This window comes from Aquarana catesbeiana, linkage group LG05, assembly GCF_042186555.1.
Source record: "Aquarana catesbeiana isolate 2022-GZ linkage group LG05, ASM4218655v1, whole genome shotgun sequence".
Taxonomy (NCBI): Eukaryota; Metazoa; Chordata; class Amphibia; order Anura; family Ranidae; genus Aquarana; species Aquarana catesbeiana.
The window spans coordinates 602,060,291-602,075,166 of NC_133328.1; the positions used below are offsets into that span (position 1 = coordinate 602,060,291).

The 14,876-nt window shown below is 41.6% G+C and overlaps 2 protein-coding genes across 12 annotated transcripts in view; both read left to right on the forward strand.

Annotated features, from left to right (window-relative positions):
• Window positions 1-14,876, forward strand: part of ENPP2 (ectonucleotide pyrophosphatase/phosphodiesterase 2) — a 226,400-nt gene that overhangs the window by 53,997 nt on the left and 157,527 nt on the right. The window lies entirely within an intron of this gene.
• Window positions 7,713-13,023, forward strand: LOC141145462 (uncharacterized). The gene is made up of 2 exons (XM_073632182.1): window positions 7,713-8,199; window positions 8,482-13,023. Exons 1-2 carry the CDS (start codon window positions 7,750-7,752, stop codon window positions 9,097-9,099), a joined length of 1,068 nt encoding a protein of 355 aa, XP_073488283.1. The 5' UTR covers window positions 7,713-7,749; the 3' UTR covers window positions 9,100-13,023.

The window sequence follows — 14,876 nt, forward strand, 5'->3', positions numbered from 1 at the left end:
AAACAAGAGATATATGTCACCAGCATATCAAGAAAATATAAGGATCCAAAGCAGTGGGAGAACTATCAGGGTTGCAAAGGTTGTCTTGCCTCCGGGCCCTGGTGTTCTGCCACTGTGGGGTTCCCCAGCCTCCTCTTGCTGTCCTGCCCCTGCTATTGACAGCTCTGGTCTGGCATCTCTTGGAATTTACAGGCTGGTCCTCCTGTCCTAAGGACGGGAGAAATCAGTCTGTTTTTTCAGTAACTGAAAGTCCTGGTGGAGTCCTTCCTGCAACACGCTCTTCTCCCTGCCAATGAGGATGCAGGTGAAGGAGCAGATCAGGCGGCCGTGGTTGTGTGAACGCTCGCATTATGCAGTGTCAGCGAGCAGGGGAGGGGGGAGGAATCGCCCGCAGGAGCTGACTGGGGACTCTCTCCCTCTTAGACATTGATTTTTTTGTAAAAAAAAAATTTTTTTTTTTTTTTGGTGGGGCACAGCATAATGTTGGGGGGGTCAGGGCCCTCTGGCCCCCCCCTAGGGTGGCTATTGTTTGGAACGATGCCTTTTTTTTTTTTTTTCTTTTGTGTCTCTTGGGACAGGAAGTGAGGGGAAATCTCCCCAAAACGTACACGACCATCTAAAACTTACCTGAAACCGGAAATGTATCTCACTTGTTTGAATGTAGACGTCTTTTTCTTTTTCTGGGTGCATGAATTTCTTCCATCGGTCCAGAATAGATAGACCAGAGCCCACTTTAAGGTCAAGGCTCCTGAAAAACCTGCCGTGGTGTGTGTGTTTGTGTTTTTTTTTTTTTTTTTTTTCCCCTAGCTAATACCCCCACAGATTTTTTCCAATTGTCCCCTTCCCTCCTTACTACCATGATCGTGTTGCGTTCTTTGGTGCACTTCAAACCTTGGAACCCAATTTTTGTCTGTGGTGTCATGCCTAAAAATGTATATTTAAGATTTTCCCCAAAAAATATACTTTGAATAAGACTGTATAAAGTTAATTGTGTTAGTCATTGGCTAATGTCTACTATAAACTGTAAGGAGAATATAAAATAATCCCCTCGGGACAAGGAGCAGTGCTTGTGGGAGGGTGAAAGGCTGAACTGTTGACATCAGCGGTAACCCAAATTCTCATGCCAGAATTTTGTTTACCTTTCCTTACTCTACGTGCCTGAAGATCTACACAGCCCCTGTCTTGCTGTATCACACTATGTTCTAAATGGCTCATTACGCCAAGTTCACACACAGATACCCAAGGTGAAGGCTAGTGGACAGACTAAGGGGATGTTCTTAATGAGCTCCTTTTATATGTTCTCATGATGTATGGTTAAAGCTGAACTTCAGGAAAGCCACTGTATATGGATAGAATGCATATAGAGGAGCTGTTTTACCTGCCAAAGGATTTGAGTCTTTTTTTTTTTTTTTTTTTTTCCATCCAATCCTGAGATTTACATAGCTCTGACACACTGCACGACCCCCTTTGCAGGGCAGGAGGTCTGAATTTTCACAGATTCAGCTCAGGAACATTTACAATTCATGTCCTTCCTCTGGCATGTGACTGGAGAATAAAAGGAGAAGCTGCACACATGTGGGCTCAGGTTTACCCTCCAGATAGTGACTGGGCAGTAAAAGGAGAAGCAGCAGAGTGGTGAGGTCAGGTCTTGTCCCTCCTCCAGCCTGTGACTGGACTGTGATGTAGAAGCAGCACACTGATGAGCTCAGGTCTTGTCCTGTCTCCAGACTGTGAGTGGACAGTGAAAGGAAAAGCAGCAGACTGATGAACTCAGGTCTTGTCCTTTCTCCAGCCTGTGAATGAACAGTGAAAAGAGAAGCAGTACACTGATGAGCTCAGGCCTTTTCCCTCCGCCATCCTTTGACTGGACTGTGAAGTAGAACCAGTGCACTCATCGGGTCATGTCTTTTCTCCATCATGTGAGTGGACAGTGAAAGGAAAAGCAGCAGACTGATGAGCACACGTTTTGTCTCTCCACCAGCCTGTGACTGGACTGTGAAGTAGAAGCAGCACGCTGATGAGTCCAGGTCTTGTCCCTCCTCCAGTCTTTGATTAAACAGTGAAAGGAGAAGCAGCTCACTGAGGAGCTCATCTCTATCACTCTACTCTCTCCTCCTATCAACATCTTTTTGGCACATGGACACTGTAATACAACAAGCTGCTTCCATGTGCTGCTTCTCCCTCTCCCAGTCTGAGCTCTGCTTTAAAAGTCTAATATCGGGTCAAATTCAGGTACTTGCACTGCTTGCCCTTGCTGCTGTCATCTGCATGTTCTACAGCCATGGCCAAAATTTTGAGAATGATATAAATAATTTTTACAAAGTCTGCTGCCTCCAGTTTTTAATATGCCAATTTGCATATACTTCAGAATGTTATGAAGAGTGATCAGATGAATTGCAATTAATTGCAAAGTCCCTCTTTGCCATGAAAATTAACTTAATCCCATAAAAAACATTTCCACTGAATTTGTGAAGAAGGCTTCAGGGCGCCCAAGAAAGTCCAGCAGGACCATCTCTAATGCCGCGTACACACGGTCGGACTTTTCACCTACAAAAGTCCGACAGCCTGTCCGACATACTTCCGACGTACCTTCGGCGGACTTGCGGCAGACTTTCTTACGAACGGACTTGCACACACACGACCACACAAAAGTACGACAGCCTAGTACGCGGTGACGTACACCAAGTCCGACGAGACTATAAAACGGAAGTTCAATAGCCCGTACGACACCCTTTGGGCTCCTTCTGCTAATCTCGTGTTTATCTCGTGTTAGTAGAAGTTTGGTGAGAGACGATTCGCGCTTGTGAGACTCGTATTTTTCAGTTCGTTTTAACTGTTGTTCAGTCTGTGCTTGTGAGGTTTGTATCTGCTTTTCAGTGCGTTTGGTCAGTTGGCATTGAGAAATCTTTGTTTTATTGGCCGCTCGTTCCTGATTTTCAGGTCGTTCTTCACAGGCCTTGCTGTTCTTCAGTGCGTTCTGTTTAGTGCGTTCTGACCAGCCGACCGTTTTGAAGCCATGTTACCTGTACGTACTCGTCGTAGAGCTCGTGCATTGTATGTGCTTGGTGCTGTAGTTTATTCTTCAGCCCAAGACCAGTCCATGAACAGGGCGAGGAGGAGTTCATGGACCAAGAATTGGTTGCTTCAGCGTGACCAGTTCTGTCACATGCCTTTGATCCGTGAGAATAATCCTGAGGATTTCAGGAACTTTCTCCGGATGACGGACCCCGTTTTTGACCGTTTGTTGGCTTTGCTGACCCCCTATATCAGCAGGCAGGATACCTGCATGAGGCAAGACATCACTCTGGAGCAGAGGCTGGTCGCTACCTTGCGGTATTTGGCCACAGGGAGAAGCCTGCAGGACCTTAAGTTCTCGACAGGCATCTCCCCCCAGGCTCTGGGGATCATTATCCCAGAGACCTGTTCTGCCATCATACAGGTCCTGCAGAAGGACTATATTAAGGTAAGATATTTTTCTTTTATTAGCATCACATGTTCTTTTATGTAATCTTTGATAATGTGATGTATTTCTTGCTTCAAACACTACTTACCATCATTGCAATATAGTGTGAATGTCCCCTTTTTATCCTCACACATGCTGGAATTTTTTCCTGTTATTTTTTGTCATGCATGTATATTTTCCTTCAATAACCTTCCCAGCATGAAGTGATGGGAACATATCCACCTAGTCTACTCATTTTGAATGTATTTTGTTTGAGTGTATTTAGTGTGCTTATAATTAGCAATTATCTAGATTTCACAACTCCCCCCCCCCCCCCCCCCCCCCCCACCTAAACTCACTCCAAATAGTGTGCTGCTAATGAGCAATTATCTAGATTTCACAACCCCCCCACCCCCACCCTCGTTAAAATTTGCTTGAATGTTCTGTGGTGTTGATTTGTCTAAAGCAAATATATGTTGCAGTTTGCAAAATGCATGTGCACTCTACAAGTGCATTTGTTCCAGTGCTTTAGTAAATGAGCAGAAGCTCTGCTGATTTCCATCATCAAATCATATGCAAGCCTCAAAGTGTTTTCATTAATTGCCCTTGCATGTGATTGTGTACTCCTTGCAGCATGAATGCCTTTTTACATTACCTCATTTACTGTAAGCTGGTTAGCAACTGCACCTGCAGAGTGCGACAACTGCAGTCTTGTAGCCTTTTTAGTCCCTAAATTCCTGCGTGTCCTAAAAGTAATCTTTTTTAGGGATTTCACAACCCCCTAAAATGTAATCAATGTTCCATCAGAGGGGGTGAGCAATCTGATAAGTGTGCCTTTCCATATTAGTTATTCCAGAAGAATTAAATTATTGAATGTTATACTGATGCTGGGGAATAATGTTTTTAATTGTCTAATTTTCTTGCAATGTTAGCTTCCAAATTAATTGATTTTGGTTTTCTTGTTTGATTCCCCAGTTTCCTTCAACGCCACAGGAATGGCAGACTGTGGCATCCCATTTTGCCAGCCGTTGGGACTTTCCCAATTGTGGAGGGGCTATAGATGGGAAACATGTCCACATTGTGCCACCACCCCATTCGGGGTCATATTATTTTAATTATAAGGGGTTCCACAGTATTGTTTTAATGGCGGTGGTGTCGGCACACTATAATTTTTTATATGTGGACGTGGGGAAGAATGGCCGGATGTCGGATGGAGGAGTATTTGCCCAGACGGAGTTCTGCCAGCGTCTCCAGAGTGGTGGCCTGGGATTGCCACCTGATGAGGATAACGTGGAAGGACTCCCCTTTGTCTTCATTGCCGATGAAGCCTTCGCTCTCAGCAAGCACCTCATGAGGCCATTCCCCCAAAGAACCCTCACCCCGGAGAGGAGGGTTTTTAATTACCGGCTGGCCAGAGCTAGAAGAGTGGTTGAGAATGCGTTTGGAATTCTGGCCAGCCGGTTCCGCCTGTTTCAAACAGCCATTAATTTGGCGGAATACAAACTTAATTTTATCATTTTATCGTGCTGCATTCTGCACAACTTTTTAAACAAGCATTCTCCCAATTATATAGGCACAGTTGGGCCTGAGGCCGGACAAATAGAAGCCAACCTTACAGGCCTGGATACTGTCCGTACTGGCTTGGCCCCCCAAAGTGCCCGTCAAGTTAGACAGCAATATGTTAATTATTTTATGGGTAGGGGGGCCATTGCAATGGGCCAGGATATATAATTTTTGACAATAAAAAAAATATTGAGGAAATCTTGCATTATATTTATTGCTTGCCTTTCTTTTGGGCTGTCTCCTAGGTTATGGTCGAGCAGTTGTAGTGCCAACTGTATTTTAATTTTAAATGTCTAAATAAGCTCCATTGCCACTGTAAACAACTTTTTTACAATTATAACCAAACTGATACTGAGCCTTGAAATAACAAACCACACATTTATTTAATTCCTATAAGGAGATGTTTTTATTAATGGTTGTTATGCATTCAGTTCTGCATTTAGTATAAAATGTTCATAGACAAAAATATATTGATATCTTAATAATGTAGCAAAATATAATTATATTTAAATATTTCTACCTAATCCACAAAAAAATATTTTTGGCTTTTTGATTTTCGCAAACAGGCTTTTTTTTTTTTTTTTTTTGGTTTTTTAGAAAATCAAGTTTTATTTTTTTGTGGATTTTTGAGGTATTTACGAGAAACAGCCCTCCTTTTTTACATTAGGTTAAACAGCCATTTATGTTCTGCCAAAAAAAAAAAGAGAAGGCCCAGAATGGGGTCAGCAAAACAGGAAATGAAGGACATGATTGATGTTTTGGGGTTTAAAAAAGGGCATTTAGATTCGACCCAAAACATCAATCATGTCCTTCATTTCCTGCTGCATACGATCCAGCCGATTACGCATTTCATCAATGTCTTTATTCCAGGCCATTATTTGACCAATTAGCCGTTGGGCACTTTCAGAGGTGAAATAGTCACTTCTTGTTGTTGTACCTAAAGTGGAATGAAACCAAAAAATGTCTTTAGAAATATGCACACATACATAGTTTACCTTACCATAAATAAAGCTGTTGTCTCAGACACTGACCTGGTGGGGTGCCCATGTAGCCTAATTCCTCCACATCCTCGGGGGTGGCACTGTTGCTTGAATGAAGCACAACCAGATCCCCTAAAATAGAGTAGACAAATTACATTAAACAAAAGGCAGCCATGCATAGATTAACGTAAGCTGGTGTGTCAGACACTCACCTGGTGGGGTGCCCATGTCGCCCACCTCTCCTTCCTCCACATCCTCAATGGGACTTGGGCTGATTTCCCAATCATGTTTTGCTTGGGGTGGACTGTCTTCTTGTTGTTGGCTGAGTGATTTTTTCCCCTATGTGAAAGAAAAAATTATTAATCTAATTAGCACACAGATATTTTAGTACATAGTAATTTTCCAACATTTGTAGTGAAGTGGTTTGTGTAGAGTTCCTATTTTACCTCAATATTTAAAATTATAAAGACATATCGGATAGATAGATATCAATATCTCAAAATATAGTTAATAATCTTTTGATCTCTCTCTATATCTGGAACAAAATCTCTAAATATCTAACTAAATGTAAAGCAAAAAAATTAAGATAACTTCAAATATTCAAAAAGAATGTTTTACATTTCTATATCTATCTATCTACCTATCTCTATATTTCTCTCTCTCTATATATTTCTCTCTCTCTCTCTCTCTCTCTCTCTATATCTATATATCTCTATCTATCTCTATCTATATATATATATATATATATATATATATATATATATATATATATATATATATATATATATATATATATATATAGAGATATATATATATAGTATGTAACGAGGTTTATTAAAAGATCGTTTAAAACGATGAACAAAAAATCGTATAGGAAGGAAAAGCACATGGAGCAGTATACAAGGTAATAAACACAAGAGAAAAACACGACAAGTACTTACTTTTTTTAAGAACTTTCCGGATACGTCGGTATTGATCCGGCTCCCTGAGTTTCAGGTCAGACCATCTTTTTCTCAATTGATCTTTGGAGCGCTGGACCCCAAAAGATGCCTTCAAAGTCTCCACGACCTTCGCCATTATTTTGGCCTTGCGCAAATTTGGCCGTGCGTACGGCCCATAATTGCCATCATAGTCGTCTTTGTGAAGAATGGCCACCATCTCCACCATCTCTTTAAAACTCATATTAGAGGCCTTAAATCTAGGCCTCATAGATTTCGTTGACGTTCCAGCCTCCGGGCTGTCTCCACTACCTGAGGTCGTCAACATTTCAGGTGTCTCCGCCATTCTTTAACTCCACTACGCGCCGTAACAAAAAATGGGCGGAGAACATGAGTTAAAATCGAACGTCAGGGGCGGGCGACGCAGGCGGAGTTTCACACATGCGTAGTGTATAAAGAGGGGCCTTGCGCACGTGTCGTACGTACGTTCTGTGCGTCGAATTAGGGGGCGGAGAACATGAGTTAATTTCGAACGTCAGGGGCGGGCGACGCAGGCGGAGTTTCACACATGCGTAGTGTATAAAGAGGGCCCTTGCGCACGTGTCGTACGTACGTTCTGTGGTAGGTGATAGTGGACCAGGACGTTACAAAACGAAGGTAATTTTAGATATATATTTTTTGGGTTTTATGGTCATGACTTTGTAGCAAGCGGCCTATATGGCTTGATAGATTGATGAGGCCTACATAGGGAGAAGATGATGAGGGGTTAGCAGAAACCTATAATAAAAGTGTTTTTTGTCTTGTGACTTCATCTTTTCCAGATATAATGAATCCCCTATTTAAGGATCCAGAGTTCCTTACAGCTTTTATTTCGAAATATCGAGAGATGAGGAATTTGTGGGAGGTGAAACACCCTCAGTATTATGCAAAGCATGTGAGGAAGTCAACGCTGGAGAGACTTCTGGCCTTTGTCCAGGCGACCATCCCGGAAGCAACAATGGAGACATTGCTCAAGAAAATTGGGGTCTTGAGGAACATGTATAAGAGGGAGCATAAGAAGATCCAGGAATCAAGGAGATCAGGAGCATCAGCAGATGATGTTTATGTACCCAGGCTGTGGTACTACAATCAACTCCGTTTTCTGGATGACCAGAATGAAGCCAGGCCATCACTTTCAACCCTTCCCTCCACCCTTCCCTCCACCCCAGCAGAGGCTGATGAGGAGCAAGCTGGGTCTTCCATCCTGGATGAACCAGATATGACCATCTGGAGTCAGGTAAATTATTTTAACAAATATTTACTGTACTAATATTAATGATGTTAACTGGATGTTATAATTGTCTAAAATAATTTGGCACTCAAAATTGTGTATACATATCAATTGACAGTAGTGGCTAAATATGTTTGGCACCTGCTTGAAATAATTAGGGTGTCTGATTAGACTCTTTTATTAAAGAGATGTATTCACATTGAATTTGCTATTCATGAGAAGCAAACTGTGTGTCATTGATGAACCCAAAAAAATATACTCAAACTATTGTCCTTTTTTTATACACAGGATGAGTCCATCCAGGAGGAATGTGGGGAAAGTGGCAGGCAGGAGGAGACCGGGCCCATGGACAGCCTGGAGGAGGCCGGATTCACCATCATCCTGGAGGAGGCTGGGCCCAGTGTCAGGCAGGAGGTGGCTGCTCCCAGTGAGGTGGCTGCTCCCAGTGAGGTGGCTGCTCCCAGTGAGGTGGCTGGGCCAAGTGAGGTGGCTGGGCCCAGTAGGAGCCTGACCGAATCCCAAGTGCCTCCCCTCCACCTTCCCAAAAAAAGGGCCAGGAAGGGGATGGTCACACAGGACGCATCCCTGCGCCTCATGCAAGAGGCCACCCGTTTTTTAAGAAGCCCCCCCGAAGCGGAAGAATCCTATGGCTGCTACTTAGCCAGCAGGCTTCTTCAGATGGATTGGGAGCAGTGCCTCATTTGTGAGCGCCTATTTGGGGAAACAATCCATAAGGGGCTGCAGGGCACGCTAACACAAAACACCCAACTACATGAGGCAGCCCCCCCTCCTCCTCCTCCTCCTCCTGCCACAACTGAAACACCAGAGCCACAGCCTCAAAAGAAGGCTACAGGGAAGGCTGCAGGGCAGCGTGGAGGAAAGGCTGCAGGGAAGAGAAGAAAGTGATGACCTGGGTTCAGTCTGGTCTGACAGAAGACGCAGGCTGTTGTAGGACCACAGTCTGGGGACATCTAGATCATCTGCTGGTGCTGTTGATCTCTGGGATTCTTGGACCAGATTGTGCTCCCTCTTATATGGACTCTGCAAGATCCCAATTTTCTGGTACACCTACTTTTTCCAGCGTTGACTTCCTCTTTATTTTATTTTGACCATGAATAAATGGATCTTTTTTGAGTTTAGCAAAAGACTTTATGTGTTTTCTTTGAAATCATTGATTTTACACACAATGTTAAATTAACAAGGGACAACAATCTCATTGAGTTTGGAAAAAACACACCAAAAATACATTACTAATGTTAATAATGTTCAAGTGGTAAGTCTTGAAAATAAAAAAATTTACATAACCAAAAACGGTGCTTTGGGTTAACTTTATCTAAAAACTAAAAAATCACTATAAAAAAAAAAACAGAATAATGGGTTCTTTGTGGTAACTTTACAAACCTAAAAAAAAAAAAAAAAAAAAAAAAAGGGGAAAAAGTATTATTAGTATGGAAACATTGTTTTTAAAATGCATACTATATCATTCATGAGATCAAAGAGAAAAAGAATCCAGAAATCAGTTTGGGAGAACTCTGATTATGAACAGCAAAACACCTTCGTTCTTTAGAGCCTTCGTAAAGAAGAAATAAAATGCGCTGCATTCAACGATCACAGATTTTGCAGCGTGATGAATGTGCTACCTACAATACGAACACTAGTTTTACTAGATCGAGTGCTTCCGTTTAGTTTTTGCTTATGAGCATGCGTCGTTTTTTTGTCCGTCGGACTAGCATACAGACGAGCGGACTTCGGGGTCCGTCGTAGTTACGACGTAAAGATTTGAAGCATGCTTCAAATCTAAAGTCCGTCGGATTTGAGGCTAAAAAAGTCCGTTGAAAGTCCGGAGAAGCCCACACACGATCGGATTACCAGCCAGCTTTAGTCCGTCAGCGTCCGTTGGACTTTTGTAGACGAAAAGTCCGACTGTGTGTACGCGGCATTACAGTTGATTCAGCTGCAGGATCGGGGCACCACCAGAGCTAGGATTGCTCAGGAAAAGCAGCAGAAAGGTTTGAGTGCATCGGCACGCATTGTGAGAAGAAGACTTTTGGAGGATTACCTGGTGTCAAGAAGGGCAGCAAGGAAGCCAAAAGGTACAGTGATTGGCCTGCTGACTACTGGGGTAAAGTCATTTTCCCTGATGAATCTCCTTTTTTTTTTTTTTTTTTTTTTTTTTTTTTTTTGCCTAAGAACACAGCCATGAATAAAGAATGGTACAAAAACATCCTCCGAGAGCAACTTCTCCCAACTATCCAAGAACAGTTTGAGGAACAATGCCTTTTCCAGCATGATGGAGTACATTGCCATAAGGCAAAAGTGATAACGAAGTGGCTTGGGGAACAGAACATCAGTTTTGGGTCCATGGCCAGGAAACTCCCCAGACCTTAATTCCATTGAGAACTTGTGGTCAATCCTCCAAAGAGGCGGGTGAAAAAAAAAAAAAAACCCCACAAATTCTAACAAAGTCCAAGCATTGATTTATGCAAGAATGGGCTGCCATCAGTCAGGATGTGGCCTAGAAGTGAATTGACAGCATGCCAGGGTGAATTGCAGAGGTCTTGAAAAAGAAGGGCCAACACTGCAAATATTGACTCTTTGCATAAACTTAATGTAATTGTCAATAAAAGCCTTTGACGCTTATGAAATGGTTGTAATTATACTTCAGTATACCATAGTAATATCTGACAAAAAGATCTAAACACACTGAAACAGTCGACTTTGTGAGAATTTATATTTGTGTCATTCTCAAAACTTTTGGCCATGGCTGTACTTTTTAGGAAAGTTCATTTAAACTTCCACCCATGTTGGTCAATAGAGCCGTTTGTGCTTTGGTACCAGTGGCGGCCATGGATAGATTCATGAATTGCATGAATCTATCCATTGGTCATAGAGGGGGTGGTTGGAGAGAGGGAGCGGACCGCCACTGTTTAAGACTATACCAAACTAATGTATGCAGCAGTTTGGGAACGCAAACATTTGATCTTTTTTATATACTCCTGATTTCTGCTTAAAGGTTTTTTTTTTTTTCAAACAAGGTTACAAAGGTGGCCCACACCTGGGACAGATATGGTTATGGCAGTAAAAGATCAGCTTTGATAGAGTGTGTACCACCTTTTTTGAGTAGAGAAGGTGCGGAATCCTTGGCCAAATATCCTAAATATTAGTGGAGGTGTTGTCATTGCTGCTCTCAAATGAATCCAATCCTGGTAGAAATCTCGGTAGGAAACGAAACACGTTTCTTTGAGAGTAAAGGTTAGTCTTCTCAGACCTCCAAATAGATGGGAGACTTGTGTGAAGAGGGGTGTGTTTCAGGAAGGACTATCTCACAATCACCTGTGGAGGTTTATATTATTATGCTGTGGACGGTTCTGCTAGCCATTTAGACCACACTTTTTGGTATATTTATTGGGACGTCCTCTGTTGAAGTATGTGTCTTTATATAGTGGTACTGCTTAAAGGTTTAAAGGAGTCCTACACTGTAATGTCAGAAATTGAATGAGAGGCAGCTAAACTTTGGAAAACAAAAATGTGTAGCGCTAAATATATAATGTACCCTCAAACTAATGGGGTGAGTATCCAGAGCTCTAAATAAATGACCATCAAAAATGAAACTGAAAATAAAAATAAAAAATATAAATCCGTACACGTAGGGATTCTAATAATCACCACTTGTGAAGAATGTGTGAAATACCATCACCAGCATGTAAATAAATATAAAAAAGTCTTTTTGAAGATAATGCACAGCTGGTTCCTTGGTAGTCCAACATATATATGTATTGAATAATGTATGAATGGATCAACTATATGCATCACACCACAGTGTCTCCAAAAAGATGTGCAATTCCCGCAACCAGTGAAGGCGGAGGCTTACCGGAGGGTTTGAACCCAAGACAGTATATACTGTAAGGGTCAAACCGGCTTGTATTTCTCACTGGCAATAGGGGGAAGATCTTGATAGCCTGGAGATGAAGGGATCCCAGAGGGCTTCATAAACGTATCTTCTCCAAACATATTGGTGAATCTCCCCACATATGGCTCATACAAGATAGAAAAGGGGCCACATAGTGTGATACCGTAAACAACGTATTTTATTGTAAAAAGAAATACACTTACATTTTAAGATGATCAAAAGCGCTTGTACATAAAAAGAAGGTGGCAGTGGAGTCCTCTCGACGCGTTTCGTCTAACAAGACTTCGTCTAGGCAGCTAAACTTTGTCGTTCACTTATCCTGGAGTATAAAATGTAATGCCCCATACACACGATCGGATTTTTCGACAACAAATGTTGTATGTGAGCTTGTTGGAGGAAAGTCCGACCGTGTGTATGCTCCATCGAACATTTGTTGTAGGACTTCCCGCCAACAAATGTTGGCTAGCAGGTTCTTATATTTTCCGCCAACAAATTTTGTACTCTCCAATTGTGTGTACACAACTCCCGTCTGTTAGAAGATTTTGAGTTTATTATTATTTTAAGTGATAAGTTTCTGAAAAATATATGAAACACATGAATGTTATATGTAATTAGTGATGGTCTCTGAAGGTTACAGGATAGAGGACAGAGAGAAATGATTTTGCTGTATAGATACATCTATTCTGAGCTACTATGTCAGGACAATGGGTGGAGTTATGCTACTTATCTTTAGACTATAACCATTCAAAGCACATATGCAAATATGGGTGTTACTAGGATATGCTGACATAACATTATGAAACAGTATAAGAATGGAGTAGGGTTATGGTAGCTAGGAAGAGAGGTGGAAGGGAGATGGGATGTAACCCTAGAATGTAACATCAGAAGTCTCCTCCTCCTTCTGAGCCCATCACCATACCAGATGTCTTGTCTTTGCTTATCTTTCTGAACAAATAAACAACCTTTCTGGAAGCATCGTATGAACGAAGGATTCTTCAATTTCTGCTAAGAAACAAATTACTAAAAGTAAGTTGGAAATGCGGCCTTGGATAAAGACAGATACATATCTTCTCTACACACCCTCAAGGAGAGAGGACACTGACATATTTATACAAAGACTTTGTATTCATCTAGAAACTCCCCTGAGATACAAGAATAATAGATATTAGATATTAATATCATTCTTCACCGTCGGACAAAAGTCCACGCATGCTCGGAATCAAGTACGAGCCAGAATCGCTCAGTCTTGTAAAACTAGCGTTCATAATGGAGATATCACATGACTACTGAACTTCCTTTTTATCGGCTCGCCATACGTCTTGAACATTACTACATTCGTAATTGGTGGCCAACATTTGTGTGATCATGTGTATGCAAGACAAATTTGAGTCAACAAACTTTGAACAAAAATCCACGGTTTTGTTGTCGGAAAGTCCGATCGTGTGTAAGGGGCATTAGAGTTGGAACGGTCACCAATAAAATTCCTGACTCTGGTGTTGGGCTGACCCAAGGAAACCTGGTCTATGCCAATGAGATTAGGAGCTAACCAATGGGTACTACAGGATCGGAGACCACATAATCAATGGCCTGACACCAGCATGTTCCTAAACTGTTATCTGATTCTTTAGGAGCAATTTTCTTCTCTGCCCCTCATATTTTACTACAGCTTGTGGTTAAATAATGATTTAAATGGAAATGCTTTTTCGGCTATAGCTCCGCTTTAATGGGGCTGAAAAGCAAGGCTTGTAAAAGGATATGTAGCTTGTTTTTGTTGAGCTTGCCTATTAATGGTCAGCTTGGTTGTTTGCTTAGAATATTTCATGTCCTTTTATAAATTAGATAATTGTCAGTAGCAGACATGGAGCTTGTTTAATAGAGGGAGGTTAAGCAAATGTTCCATACCTTGTAGGTTTTGAGGTTTCCTATTCCAGTCATAAACATTACTGACAATGATGGCCCCAGGAGAACTGCAGCGGTTAGTCCCGGTGTCTGAAAATCAAAGGCAGACTATGAGGAGTTCAGTTGGTAGTTTCTAAACACTTGTATTTATAAGGATAACACTTTACGAAACCTTTTACAAGGAACTATTAATGCCAAGCTGGCAGTGTAAAAACATCACATGATCGCATCCTTTTTTTTTTTTTTTTTTTATATTTTAAATCTGTAACTGTACTTTTTTTTTTTTTTTTATAGCATAGCATGATGAGAATTTGCATATGTTAAAAGGAATAAAACATGTAGACTTCCAGTATATGTCAACTTTGCATTTAGGGTCCATTTAGACCATTTGCATGAGCATGAGCTGGGCCGCGCAGTCCCAGTGCAAAAAAAAAAACAAAACTTGCCTCGTTTCTATGGTGTCATTTCGCACCATTGCATTGTGGTCACGTGTGCTGGGAACAAAGTACTGCATGCAGATTCCACCGCATCCTAACGCCACAGTGTAAGTCTAACTCAATGGAATGTCACTTTTGACATTTCATTAAAGTTCTAACAAAAAAAAAAAGGAAAAGGAAAAGTAAACAGCGCAGTGTGCTAGGATTGGCGCTTCAGCGCAGTGTCCTCCCTGCCCACGCCAGGAGCCCTGCGTTCGGCACGCGAATGGACCCTTGGTGAATAAGGCAAAGTTGTGTTCACGTCAATCGTCCAATCATTCAACGTGTTTTTTGCCTAAAATTAAAATTCGGACAAAATTTTTGTTGTTCGGGGATTTGGATGTGTAAAAAAAAAAAAAAAAAAAAAAAAAATGAATGACACCTGTAGCTGCACCCAT